This window comes from Pristiophorus japonicus, chromosome 1, assembly GCF_044704955.1.
Source record: "Pristiophorus japonicus isolate sPriJap1 chromosome 1, sPriJap1.hap1, whole genome shotgun sequence".
Classification (NCBI taxonomy): Eukaryota; Metazoa; Chordata; class Chondrichthyes; family Pristiophoridae; genus Pristiophorus; species Pristiophorus japonicus.
Window position 1 is genome coordinate 99,714,418 of NC_091977.1, and position 14,340 is coordinate 99,728,757.

The following is a 14,340-nucleotide window of genomic DNA, read 5'->3' on the forward strand; positions in this document are numbered from 1 at the left end:
AACAGCTATCTGCACAGTTAATTCATCCACCTTATTACGAATGCTCCTCGCATTGAGACACAGAGCCTTCAAGCTTGTTTTTCTAACACTCTCTGTCCTTTTAGAATTATGTTGTAATGTGGCCCTTTTTGATTTTTGCCTTTGATTTTTCTGCCCTCTACCTCTATTTTTCTCCTTTATACCTTTTTGCTTCTGACCCCATTTTACTTCCCTCTGTCTCCCTGCATAGGTTCCCATTCCCCTGCCCTACTAGTTTAAATCCTCCCCAACAGCACTAGCAAACACTCATCCTAGGACATCGGTTCCGGTCCTGCCTAGGTGCAGACTGTCCGGTTTGTACTGGTCCCATCTCCCCCAGAACTGGTTCCAATGTCCCAGGAATTTGAATCCCTCCCTCTTGCACTATTCCTCAAGCCACATATTCATCTTAACTATCCTGCTATTTCTACTCTGACTAGCACGTGGCACTGATAGCAATCCTGAGATTACTATCTTTGAGGTCCTACTTTTTAATTTAACTCCTTGCTCCCTAATTTCAGCTTGTAGGACCTCATCCTGTTTTTTACCTATATCGTTGGTACCTATATGCACCACAACAACTGGCTGTTCACCCTCCACCTCCAGAATGCCCTGCAGCCGCTCCGAGATATCCTTGTCCCTTGCACCAGGGAGGCAACATACCATCCTGGAGTCTTGATTGCGGCCGCAGAAACGCCTGTCTATTCCCCTTACAATAGAAACCCCTACCACTACAGCTCTCCCACTCGTTTTCCTGCCCTCCTGCGCAGCAGAGCCACCCACGGTGCCATAAACCTGGCTGCTGCTGCCTTCCCCTGATGAGCCATCTCTCCAACAGTACCCAAGATGGTATATCTGTTTTGGAGGGAGATGACCGCAGGGGACCCCTACACTATCTTCCTTCCACTGCTCTTCCTGATGGTCACCGATTCCCTATCTGCCTGTGTAAACTTTACCTGCAGTGTGACCAACTCACTAAACGTGCTAGTCACGACATCAGCATCGTGGATTCTCCAGAGTGAATCCATGCGCAGCTCCAGTGCCGCAATGCGGTCTGTCAGGAGCTGCAGTTGAATACACTTCCCGCACACGTAGTAGTCACGGACACTGGAAGCGTCCCTGATTTCCCACATAGCACAGCAGGAGCATGACACGGGTCTGGCTCTCCTGCCATGACTTAACCCTTAAAGTACTTAATTTGGCAACAATGACAAGGTTTCTTACTGCAAAGAAAAAGAAAACTACTCACCAATCAACCAGCCAATCACTTACCCTCTTGGCTGTGACGTCACACTTTGATTACTTTTTACTTCTTACTTCTTTCTTACTTTTGACGCCGCTTCCCCCACAGGTCCGCCCGCTGCTGCTCCCGACAATTTTGGTCTGGGCCTCGAGCCTCGGGCTTTATTGAAGTACTCCGCTGCCGCCGCTTCCCTCATAGGTCCGCCTGCTCCCGCTGCTGTACCCGACTAGCTCATGTGCAGTCATTTGCCCCATGGTGCCGTGGATGTGCACTAGACAGCACTCCCCCAAGATGTCGTCACCCCACACTGGTATTCAGCACTGAAAACTGTTTTGAGAATGCCAAACTCCTGGAGAATTCCTGCACTGTCTGCCTCTTCATATTCTGATAGAAGGCCACCTACTTACTATCCTGCTCCAACTCTCTGTAGCTGCAGGGTGACCACTTCCTGTACACGCTGCAGTGACTCCGATCGCTCCTCAAGCTCACAAACCTTGAACTCTAGGTACTTGCACACATGATTATTCAGGACACACGAAACGTTCTGTAATTCCTACATGCCACAGGAATTGCAGGCAATGGGGTTCAGCTATTCCATCATTTTGATTTTAAAAATCCCTTTAGCTTTAATCAATTGCTGTGATTATTTATATATTGACTGTTGCCCCTTGGCTTAAATTGCACCAAATTCCCATTGCCACTCTGTTTACAAGTCACTCCATTTAGTAGATACACCCAGCTCTCTACATACAGCTCTGCGTGTAGCAGATATCCCTCTAATCACTAATGCCATTAGTAGTAACTGGCACTTGTTTTCTTTTTGTTAAAAAGAGAAAAAAAACAATAGTCTTGTTCCTCTTCTCCCCTCTCTTTTAGCTATCTGAGGAAGCACTTGGCTCCTGCTCTGCACCTTCTGTCATGGCTTGAGATCAGCAATTCTGCGAAAAGCAGATCACTTATGCTAGGCATTGCTGGAAATGCAAAACTTCCCTAAATTAAAAAGTTATGCCATCTGAAATGTACCTTTTGGTTTGTTGTTGATAGAAACATAGAAAATAGGTGCAGGAGTAGGCCATTCGGCCCTTCGAGCCTGCACCGCCATTCAATGAGTTCATGGCTGAACATGCAACTTCAGTACCCCATTCCTGCTTTCTCTCCATACCCCTTGATCCCTTTAGCCGTAAGGGCTACATCTAACTCCCTTTTGAATATATCTAACAAACTGGCCTCAACAACTTTTTGTGGTAGAGAATTCCACATGCTCACAACTCTGAGTGAAGAAGTTCCTTATCTTGGTCCTAAATGGCTTACCCCTTATCCTTAGACTGTGATTCTGGTTCTGGACTTCCCCAACATTGGGAACATTCTTCCTGCATCTAACCAGTCTAAACCCATCAGAATTTTTAATGTTTCTATGAGATCCCCTCGCATTCTTCTGAACTCCAGTGACTACAAGCCCAGTTGATCCAGTCTTTCTTGATATGTCAGTCCCGCCATCCTGGGAATCAGTCTGGTGAACCTTCGCTGCACTCCCTCAATAGCAAGAATGGCCTTCCTCAAGTTAGGAGACCAAAACTGTACACCATATTTCAAGGTGTGGCCTCACCAAGGCCCTGTACAACTGTAGTAAGACTTCCCTGCTCCTGTACTCAAATCCTCTCGCTATGAAGGCCAGCATGCCAGTTGCCTTCTTCACCGTCTGCTGTACCTGTATGCCAACTTTCAGTGACTGATTTACCATGACACCCAGGTCTCTTTGCACCTCCCTTTTACTAATCTGTCCCCATTCAGATAATCATCTGCCTTCCTGTTTTTACTGCCAAAGTGGATAACCTCACATTTATCCACATTATACTTCATCTGCAATGCATTTGCCCACTCAACTAACCTATCCAAGTCACTCTGCAGCCTCATAGCATCCTCCTCGCAGCTCACACTGCCACCCAACTTAGTGTCATCTGCAAATTTGGAGATACTACATGTAATCCCCTCGTCTAAATCATTAATGTTGATGGTATGGAAAAAACTGAGCTTAAGCAGTGTAATATCAAAATAAAACGTATGTTGAATGGTTGGTGTAGCCACCAAAAATTTCAGAATGGTAATTTTCATGGCATCAGATTTTCTTTCTTTCAAATTTAATTTTTTTTTTAATTAACAAGGGAACAATTATTGTATGGTGCATGATGACTTCATCAGTGTATTGTCATTACAGTTTTAATTTGTAATATAACATCTTGGTTATTTTAGGTGTTGTGCAAGGAATGGTCACGGGAATCAGGGGATTGTGCAATGGCCTTGGACCTGCTCTATATGGTTTTATTTTCTACCTGTTTCACGTGGAGCTGGATGCAATCCCTGACAAAGAGGTCAATGTGCAAAGTTCCAAAATGGAGGTAACATTTTATATCAAATATGTTTGTTTCTAAACCAATTTTTGTTTATTTTTGCACTAATTGTAAAAAATCTAACATGTATGTCTTATTTCTATACTGTGTTTGAATGTAGAAATGGGACTGCAATGGATTGTATGTTTATACAGTGGAACATTTGAAATGTAGTTTCAACAATAGATTTTTTTAAATCCTTGGTTTCCATTGAATTTTTTCTTGCTGCTTTCTTGCTCGTTTGCATCAATAATCCTGAGTTCTATTTATATTTTGAGTTTATTTATTTGGCTATGGAGTACCTTCTAATTTGCATTTTAAAATCTGCCTTGGATTTCATTTTGAATTTCAAACGCAATGGCATCAGTTTCTGTCTGCCTACTAATGGCATTAGTGAATGATCATGCAAGTTGCAGATAGAATAAAGGATCTTAAGCTAATTATAACATTTCACTGTACTTAGGATTTTAATTTGTTTTATGTCTCCTCTTCAAGGCTAGATCATTCTAGATCATAATGTTAATCCTTTTTTGAAACAATATTCCCACCTCATTATTTCTTGCCATTCACCGTTTCCTAGTTACAGGGTAGGAAAGTAACCCGTTCCCATGTTTTTATTAGTGGTGCTGTGTCCAAGCTGCTGAGATGTGAACATTGATACACTCCTGCTGAGATGGTCAACAGAAAATCATGATGGGGTGTCTTGTGTCCAATCCTCCAGCCAATAAACCAAAATGCTGTCCAACCAGACTGTAGTGTAATTAATTTGTAAAGCTTTTTGCAAAAGAAGCAACAATATTTACATTTGTGTTCCCATCTAAATAAATTCACTACTTTGTAGCAACATTTTTGTATATCCTCTGCATGGTTTCATGCAAGTAATTCCCTTTGAAATGAATGCAGGTAAATGCAGAATTTTGCTGATTGCTTGATAAGTCTCCTAACAATAGGAAGTTTCTACATTTTTGAAGTATTTGGTGGGATTATAGGGAAGTTGAGGAACACACTTTTCACCCAGAGGGTGGTGGGATCTGGAACGCAATGCCTGAGGCAGAAACCCTCAGCGCATTTAAAAAGTACTTGGATATGCACTTGAAGTACCGTAACCTATAGGGTTATGGACCAAGAACTGGAAAGTGAAATTAGGCTGGGTAGCTCTCTTTTCAGCCAGCACAAACACGATGGGCCGAATGGCCTCCTTCTGTGGTGGCCGCAAAACAGCTAAATTTATTTCTAGAATTCTTTTTAACAGCTATTGCACTATGCCTTGACTGTTAAGTGCCTTAATCCTTGCCCTTATGAAAAGGGATTTGTTGCATTTCTTTTCATCAATCTTTTCCTTGTACATTGCATAAACGTTTCCATGCTTCTTCAGCATTGCGTCCATAAAGATGGAAACTGTTTCAATCATTTATCACCACTTTATTGAATTTTATGTGTTCAAGTCAGAATAGCTTGAAGCTGACTATATATCTGTATTATGGTTCAAATAACATTCTTTAAAAATGTAATTCATTGCTGTTATGTAAAAAATCTACATTTGGTTCTTGGCACAGTAAATTCATGCAACCTCTTTTTTAATCTACTTTTTCCCCTCTTCCACACCCCCTACTCCTGTCCTTGGGCCAGCATTTTATTAGCGAACTAAAGTTTTTCCATAGTGCTCCATTTTGCAGTCAACCAGAATTAGCCACAAAGAAAAAAAACCAAACTATTTAGGCTAGCTCCATAAGTGCTTTGTCCTTCTAGATCACTTCTCTTTCAGCCCTTGCACCATTACCTTTGGAGTACCCCAAGGATAAATCCTTGGCTCTTCCTCATCCTAATGTTGCCCCATGGCGACATCACCTGCAGATATGGGGTCAACTTCCACTTGTATGCTGATGATACTTTGCTTTACGTTTCCACCACCTCTCTGAACCCTTCCACAGCTTCTGTTGGCAGTTTGTTTGTCCAACATTCAGTCCTCCAGCTGAACATTGCAAAGACCAAAGCCATTGTATTCAGCCTCCACTACAATCTCTGAATTCCATCCCCATCGGGTTTGAATCAGATTGTTCACAATCTCAAGTATCCTATTTGACCTTGAGCTAAACTTCTAACCCCATATCCTCTCGCTCTCTCTCTCTCGCGCTCTCTCTCTCTCTCTCTCTCTCTCAGACTGGCTATTTCCATCTCCGTAACTTTGCTCCTGCCTCACACCATCTGCTACTGAAACCCTCACCCCTGGAGCTTTTGTTGCTCTAGACTCGACTATTCCAGTGCTCTACAGCCCAGCCTTCCATCATCCACCCTCCGTAAACTTCAGCTCATCCAAAATTCTGCTGCCTGTATTTTATCCCGCACTAAGTTCTGCTTACCCAACATCCGGTCTTCGCTGATCTACATTTACTCCTGGTTCCCCAATTCTTAGATTAAAAATTCTCAATCTTGTATTTAAATCCCTCCATGGCTTCAAAAAGTGCCACATTACAACATAATTCCAAAAGGACAAAAATTTTTTTAAAAACAAGCCTGAAGGTTCTGAGCCTCAATGCGAAGAGCATTTGTAATAAGGTGGATGATTGACTGCGCAGATAGCTGTTAATGGATATGATGTAATTGGGATTACGGAGACATGGCTCCAAGGTAAACAAGGCTGGGAACTCAACATCCAGGGGTATTCAATATTCAGGAAGGAAAAGGAGGTGGGGTAGCATTACTGGTTAAAGAGGAGATTAACGCAATAGTAAGGAAGGACATTAACGTGGATGATGTGGAATCTATATGGGTAGAGCTGCGAAAAGCCAAAGGGCAGAAAATGTTAGTGGGAGTTGTGTACAGATCACCAAACAGTAGTAGGGAGGTTGGGGATGGCACCAAACAGGAAATTAGGGACGTGTGCAATAAGGGTACAGCAGTTATCATGGGTGACTTTAATCTGCAGAGTGATTGGGCTAACCAAACTATTAGCAATACGGTGGAGGAGGATTTCCTGGAGTGTATAAGGGATGGTTTTCTATACCAATATGTCGAGGAACCAACTAGAGAGCAGGCCTTGTGTAACGAGAGAGGATTAATTAGCAATCTGATCGTGCAATCTTCCCTTGGGGAAGAGTGACCATAATATGGTAGAATTCTTCAAGATAGAGAGTGACGCATTTAATTCAGAGACTAGGGTCCCGAACTTAAAGAAAGGAAACTTCGACGTTTTGAGACGTGAATTGGCTAGGATAGATTGGAGAATGATACTTAAAGAGTTGACGGTGGTTAGGCAATATCCGACATTTAAATATCACATGGATGAACTACAACAATTGTACATCCCTGTGTGGCATAAGAATAAAAAAGGGAAGGTGGCTCAACCGTGGCTAACAAGGGAAATTAGGGAAAGTGTTAAATCCAAGGAAGAGGCATATAAATTGGCCAGAGAAAGCAGCAAACCTGAGGACTGGGAGAAATTTAGAATTTAGCAGAGGAGGACTAAGGGTTTAATTAGGAGCGGGAAAATAGAGTACGAGAGTAAGCTTGCAGGAAACACAAAAACTGACTGCAAAAGCTTCTACAGATATGTAAAGAGAAAAAGATTAGTGAAAACTAATGTAAGTCCCTTGCAGTCAGAATCAGGGGAATTCATAATGGGGAACAAGGAAATGGCAGACCAATTGAACAAATACTTTGGTTCTAGAAACAGATACATAGAAAATAGGTGCAGGAGTAGGCCATTTGGCTCTTCGAGCCTGCACAACCATTCAATAAGATCATGGCTGATCATTCGCCTCAGTACCCCTTTTCTGCTTTCTCTCCATACCCTTTGATCCCTTTAGCCGTAAGGGCCATATCTAACTCCCTCTTGAATATATCCAATGAACTGGCATCAACAACTCTGCGGTAGAGAATTTCACAGGTTAACAAATCTTTGAGTGAAGAAGTTTCTCCTCATCTGGGTTCAAAATGGCTTACTCCTTATCCTTCGACTGTGTTCCCTGGTTCTGGATTTCCCCAACATCGGGAAAATTCTTCCCGCATCTAACCTGTCCAGTCCCGTCAGAATTTTATATGTTTCTATGAGATCCCTTCTCGTCCTTCTAAACTCCAGTGAATACAGGCCCAGTCGATCCAGTCTCTCCTCATATGTCCATCTTCACTAAGGAAGACGCGAATAACCTCCCGGGGGAATTGAGGGAAATCCTTATTAGTCAGGAAATGGTGTTAGGAAAATTGAAGGGACTGAAGGCCGATAAATCTCCGGGGCCTGATAGTCTGCATCCCAGCGTACTTAAGGAAGTGGCCCTGGAAATAGTGGATGCATTGGTAGTCATTTTCCAACATTCCATGGACTCTGGTTCAGTTTCTATGGATTGGAGGGTAGCTAATGTAACCCCACTTTTTTTTAAAAAAAGGAGGGAGAGAGAAAACGGAATTATAGACCAGTTAGCCTGACATCGGTGTTGGGGAAAAAGCTGGAATCAATTATTAAAGATGTAATAGCAGCGCATTTGGAAAGCAGTGACAGGATTGGTCCAAGTCAGCAGGGATTTATGAAAGGGAAATCATGCTTGACAAATCTTCTAGAGTTTTTTGAGGATGTAACTAGTAGAGTGGATAAGGGAGAACCAGTGGATGTGATGTATTTGGACTTTCAAACGGCTTTTGACAAGGTCCCACACAAGAGATTAGTGTGCAAAATTAAGGCACATGGTATTGGGGATAATGTATTGACGTGGATAGAGAACTGGTTGGCAGACAGGAAGCGAGAGTGGGAATAAACCGATCCTTTTCAGAATGGCAGGCAGTGAATAGTGGGGTGCCGCTGGGTTCAGTACTGGGACCCCAGCTATTTACAATATACATTAATGATTTAGACAAAGGAATTGAATGTAATATCTCCAAGTTTGCAGATGACTTAAAGCTGGGTGGCAGTGCGAGATGCTAGGAGGCTGCAGGGGGACTTGGACAGGTTGGGTGAATGGGCAAATGCATGACAGATGCAGTATAATGTAGATAAGTGTGAGGTTATCCACTTTGGTGGCAAAAACAGGAAGCAGATTATTATCTGAATGGTGACCGATTAGGAAAAGGAGAGGTGCATGAGACCTGGGTGTCATGGTACATCAGTCATTGAAGGTAGGCATGCAGGTACAGCAGGCAGTAAAGAAAGCAAATGACATGCTGGCCTTCATAGCGAGGGGATTTGAGTATAGGAGCAGGGAGGTCTTACTGCAGTTGTACAGGTCCTTGGTGAGACCACACCTTGTGTATTGTGTGCAGTTTGGGTCTCCTGATCTGATGAAGGACATTCTTGCTATTGAGGGAGTGCAGCAAAGGTTCACCAGACTGATTCCCGGGATGGCAGGACTGACATATGAAGAACGACTAGATTGACTAGGCTTATATTCACTGGAATTTAGAAGAATGAGAAGAGATCTCAAAGAAACCTATAAAATTCTGACGGGATTGGACAGGTTAGATGCAGGAAGAATGTTCCCAATGTTGGGGAAGTCCAGAACCAGGGGTCACAGTCTAAGGATTAGGGGTAAGCCATTTAGGACCGAGATGAGGAGAAACTTCTTCACTCAGAGAATTGTGAACCTGTGGCATTCTCTACCACAGAAAGTTGTTGAGGCCAATTCGTTAGATATATTCAAAAGGGAGTTAGATGTGGCCCTTACGGCTAAAGGGATCAATGGGTATGGAGAGAAAGCAGGAATGGGGTACTGAAGTTGCATGATCCGCCATGATCACACTGAATGGTGGTGCAGGCTCGAAGGGCCAAATGGCCTACTCCTGCACCTACTTTCTATGTTTTACCCCACGCAACATTTGTAACCCCTGCCAGCCCTATAACTCCTACTCTCAAACTCTCTATTCATCTGACAGCGTCTTTTGCTTCTGCCACATCCTTTGCCTCACCATTGCAGCCATGCCTTCAACTGTCTGGAGCCCATTGCTAGTATTCTCTCCTTAAATCCTCTACCTGTCCACCTCCCTCTTCTTTAAGACTCTCCTTAAAATCTCTTTGACCAAGCTTTGACCATCCCTCCCAATATCTTATGTGAAATGTTTTTGAATATTTATTCAGTGTTAAAGGTGCTATATAAATGCAAGTTGTTGCATAAAAGGTTACTGCACAAGATAAAAGTTCACGGGGTTGGGGGTAATATATTAGTTTGGATAGAGGATTGGCTAACGAACAGAAAACAGAGAGTAGGGATAAATGGTTCATTCTCGGGTTGGCAATCAGTAACCAGTGGGGTGCCGCAGGGATCAGTGCTGGGACCCCAACTATTTACAATCTATATTAATGACTTGGAGGAAGGGACCGAGTGTAACGTGTTTGCCGACGATACAAAGATGGGAGGAAAAGCAATGTGTGAGGAGAACACACAAAATCTGCAAAAGGGCATAGACAGGCTAAGTGAATGGGCAAAAAATTGGCAGATGGAGTATAATGTTGGAAAGTGTACTTTGGCAGAAAAAAATCAAAGAGCAAGTTATTATTTAAATGGAGAAATATTGCAAAATGCTGCAGTACAGTGGGACCTGGGGGTACTTGTGCATGAAACACAAAAGGTTAATATGCAGGTACAGCAGGTGATCAGGAAGGCCAATGGAATCTTGGCCTTTATTGCAAAGGGGATGGAGTATAAAAGCAGAGAAGTCTTGCTACAGTTGTACAAGGTATTGGTGAGGCCACACCTGGAATACTGCGTGCAGTTTTGGTTTCCATATTTACGAAAGGATATACTTGCTTCGGAGGCAGTTCGGAGAAGGTTCACTAGGTTGATTCCAGAGATGAGGGGGTTGACTTATGAGGAAAGGTTGAGTAGGTTGGGCCTCTACTCATTGGAATTCAGAAGAATGAGAGGTGATCTTATTGAAACATATAAGATTATGAGGGGGCTTGACAAGGTGGATGCAGAGAGGATGTTTCCACTGATGGGGGAGACTAGAACTAGAGGGCATGATCTTAGAATAAGGGGCCATCCATTTAAAACTGAGATGAGGAGCAATTTCTTCTGAGGGTTGTGGATCTGTGGAATTTGCTGCCTCAGAGCTGTGGAAGCTGGAACAATGAATAAATTTAAGATAGAAATAGAGAGTTTCTAAGGGGATATGGAGAACGGACAGGGAAGTGAACCTGAGTCCGCGATCAGATCAGCCATGATCGTATTAAATGGCGGAGCAGGCTCGATTGGCCGTATGGGCTACTCCTGCTCCTATTTCTTATGTTCTTATGTTGGTAGTTGTTGATTCGCTCATTCATTCATTCATTTTCTTTTTCGTTTTCATTCAGGATTCTATTATCCCTGGACCGCCTTTCTTGTTTGGAGCCATTACAGTCCTGGTGGCTTTTTTGGTTGCCTTATTTATCCCTGAGCATAGCAAGTCTGGTAAAGCCAGTAATGTAAGGAAGCATAGCAGCAGTCTTGGCAACAATCCCACCACTCCACCCATTGGCAGTGACGAGGACAATGAGCCGCTGCTGCAGGACAGCAGTGTGTGAGGACACCAACTTTACTAGCTTTGGAAAAAAAATAGCAGATCTAAATGAAGAACAATGTGTTGAACTCCACTAGATCTACTGGGCATTGAAAGACCAAATGGCCTATGAAAATTGGAAACCATTTTGAAGAAGGACTTCAAGATCCATGGAAGTGGATGTGCCCATACGGTTTTGGTTGCTTCATTTTTAATGCGAGCTACTTGAACATATGTATCCCACACTGCCAGTTCTTCAAGTACTGTCCAAAGTCTCATCCTGATGGAGGAAGTTCCGTTTGATGCTGGTGATCAGCACTCACATAATTTTGGAGAAGACACTCATTCAGAGCCACATCTCAGGGTTGTAACTTGTACATCAGTGGAAAGGGGGAAAGGAACATAATTTTGTGAAGGCTGATCTGATCTATTTACTACCCCTGTAACAATAAACTCTTTCCTAATTGGATTTCAGTTTGTGTTCCATTTGGCTGCGGTAATTGTATACTATTGCCCCAAAAGAAAAGAAATAGAATCCATTGTAACTATTTGTTTCTGTTGAATCCCTGAAGCTCCACAGAATTTTTTTTTTGGGGGGGGGGGGGGGGCGGCAGGCAAAGAGAAGTGGGCTAAATGACTTGCATAAAAATGAGTACATTGATTTTTGAAGAAGGCTATGCAAATCATTAAGTTCCACCTGATTTGCAAAGCTTTAAGGAATGCAATCTGTGAAACTACAACCCTAACTTCCCTCAGCCTTCTTACAAATTTGAACAAAATACAATGTGGAAATATGAAATTCATTACTTTGGCTACTTTTTGTAGATGAAAGAAGCAGAATTATATTTAATAACTGTTGAAGTTGTAATAACTGAGCTATAGATTCTTATGTCAATATCCCGACAATTAAACTGCTAAGAGTAAAGGAAATACTTGGTTTTTTTTTCATTTGTATGTCTTGTTAAGAGAAAATTTCAAATGTTCCGTGCACATCCCATGTCTTTTATTTCATTTTGTGAGAAGGCTGTGGTTGAGGTTTTTTTTTAATTTTCTGATAACTTCAGGTACAAATATAAATTGACCTGTGAAAATAACTGCAGTTTTCTAAAGAACAATATGTATGGATTTATCTAATCATACTATTTTTGACATGAATTTTATATTTAACATTTAAGACAAAATATTGTGGGAAATTTAGAGAAACCTTTTGTACTTGAGTGAAAAGCTGCTTTTTGTTTTAAAGTCAAAAGGGTTTCACTAAAACAAAAGGAAGTAGTCCTATTCATCAGAATAACCACATCCTTGTTCTTTCCTTACACTTGGCCTCAGCTGCTAACCGTGCACAGCCTCAAACACGTAATCTGCTACCTCAGCTTCAGCCTATATGCAAACAGCTTCATTGGCCTGTTATTAATTTTCATCTCTTCTCTGCTGATGTATGCATTAGGGCATCAGCTTATTTGGACTGATTTACTTTTGAACCAGTGGGGCGCTGTTTATGGGAGGTTCTTTTAGCATGTAGGAAAACCTCTTTCCTGATATTATGAAACTCCTGTTTTATCAGAAGTTCATTCTGTTTGGAAGAAGCACGTTACCATGAAGCATTATTGATTGGAGTGTAAGCTGACATATGAAATGTTTCCATTGATAGCAATTTTGTAATCTCAGAAAGAAAGCTTAATTTGGTAGAAATGAGTATTAGAAATGATTATGGAAATTTATAACTGTTGCACTCTTCATTCAGACATTTTTTGTAATCTTTGGAAATTGAATTGCCCTTGATAGTGTATTTTAAATGGTCTGATATAGCCAGTGAAAATCTTATTTTCCCATCCCCCCCCCAAAATTCTCATTAAAATTAGTTTTTTTCCTGAATCATTGTTTAATTTCTCATGAAACCAATATAAAAACTGGATGTGTCCTCGCCGATCCTTTTCATTTTTCCTTGAAACTGGAGTTATTTTTTGCCATCAAATACTAAGTGAAGAAATGCACTGAGCAGGAGCATTGAAGGTACATCATGCCTTAAAATAAGGTGATCATTTACTTGATTATTTTAGTTTTCTCTTTAAACTCTGTAACTCCTATATCCGGTTAGGAATAATATCAAATTTATACTGGGATAAATAGTGTAGGGAAAGGAGTGGCAAAAACCTAAATTCAGACTCTCATGGAATTGTGCCTGTCTATCTCAGGATTGTGTTGAGAGAAGTGTAATTTTCTAAAATTGGGCATTGATAAAACTGCCCTTCTGATCAGCACTATAAGATGTCGTTCACCACTGGTGAATTCACCAGCTAGATTGCTATTGGCACAATTTTAATAGTGATCCTTTAGCACAACAAAACCTCTAGACACCCCATCTCAATTGCTTTTCTCAATCCATTACTGTCTAAAACAAACTTTTGATTTCAGAAAAAAAAAACTTGTTCTGGTTTCATCGTTTTTCAGATGTGCTAAGGACTGAGCTTGAACTAAATTTTTGAATTGAAAGCTTATAAATTGATTTAAAATGTGGCCCATCTGATTTTTGGATTACTTTGTAGAGTTTGGTAATGATCTGTATTCACACAGATTGTGCTTAAGTTGTATATTGTGAAGAGAATTCCAAAAACAAATTATTTTGAATTTTAAAAAAGAAGGTATATTATAAAATATATTTTTCCGAAATAGAAATTCACAAAAGCAGCGAACTGCAGGCATCTTGGCACTGGTATTGTTTGTGTCCTGTTACAGTTACATTACCACGTTCTTCAAATGTGCCTCATCTGGAACTGTATAAAATGTACATAAAACTTCAAAGTAATTTATTAAAATAAGTATACCCAGCAAACTGGTCATTGTGGTGCTGAGTTTTCTGTTGTACATTCATAATTACTTCCCTGTACTTGACACTTTTTTTAACTTTTGCTATTTGGAGTATCATGATATATCCACTTTTATGTGGGGTTAATACCAAAAATCTATACTAGGGCTGAGCATTTTATTTTCAGCAGTGAAGTTGGCAATTTTGTATCAGTTGAGTTAAATTCACCCACTTGGTGATTTCATGTACTTGAATTACTTTCACTTTAGGACCATGATTAGATTTACTGCAGATATGGTCCCTACAAGACTGGATTATGCTTGGAGTTCAAGATCCAAATGCAATGATGATGCAGTACCTCTGATCTGCAAACACTGCCTACTTCCATGATGGCTTGATAAGTACATGACAATGGAGTGATGTAC

General features: G+C 41.3%; 1 protein-coding gene across 1 annotated transcript in view; it reads left to right on the top strand.

Moving 5' to 3' along the window:
* Positions 1-13,942, top strand: part of LOC139264812 (hippocampus abundant transcript 1 protein-like) — a 141,677-nt gene extending 127,735 nt beyond the window's left edge. Inside the window, exons 11-12 of the mRNA XM_070881942.1 lie at positions 3,512-3,657; positions 10,925-13,942. Of these exons, the coding sequence (XP_070738043.1) occupies positions 3,512-3,657; positions 10,925-11,134 (356 nt within the window). The 3' untranslated portion in view covers positions 11,135-13,942. The remainder of the gene's footprint in view (positions 1-3,511; positions 3,658-10,924) is intronic.
* Positions 13,943-14,340: the final 398 nt, after the last annotated feature.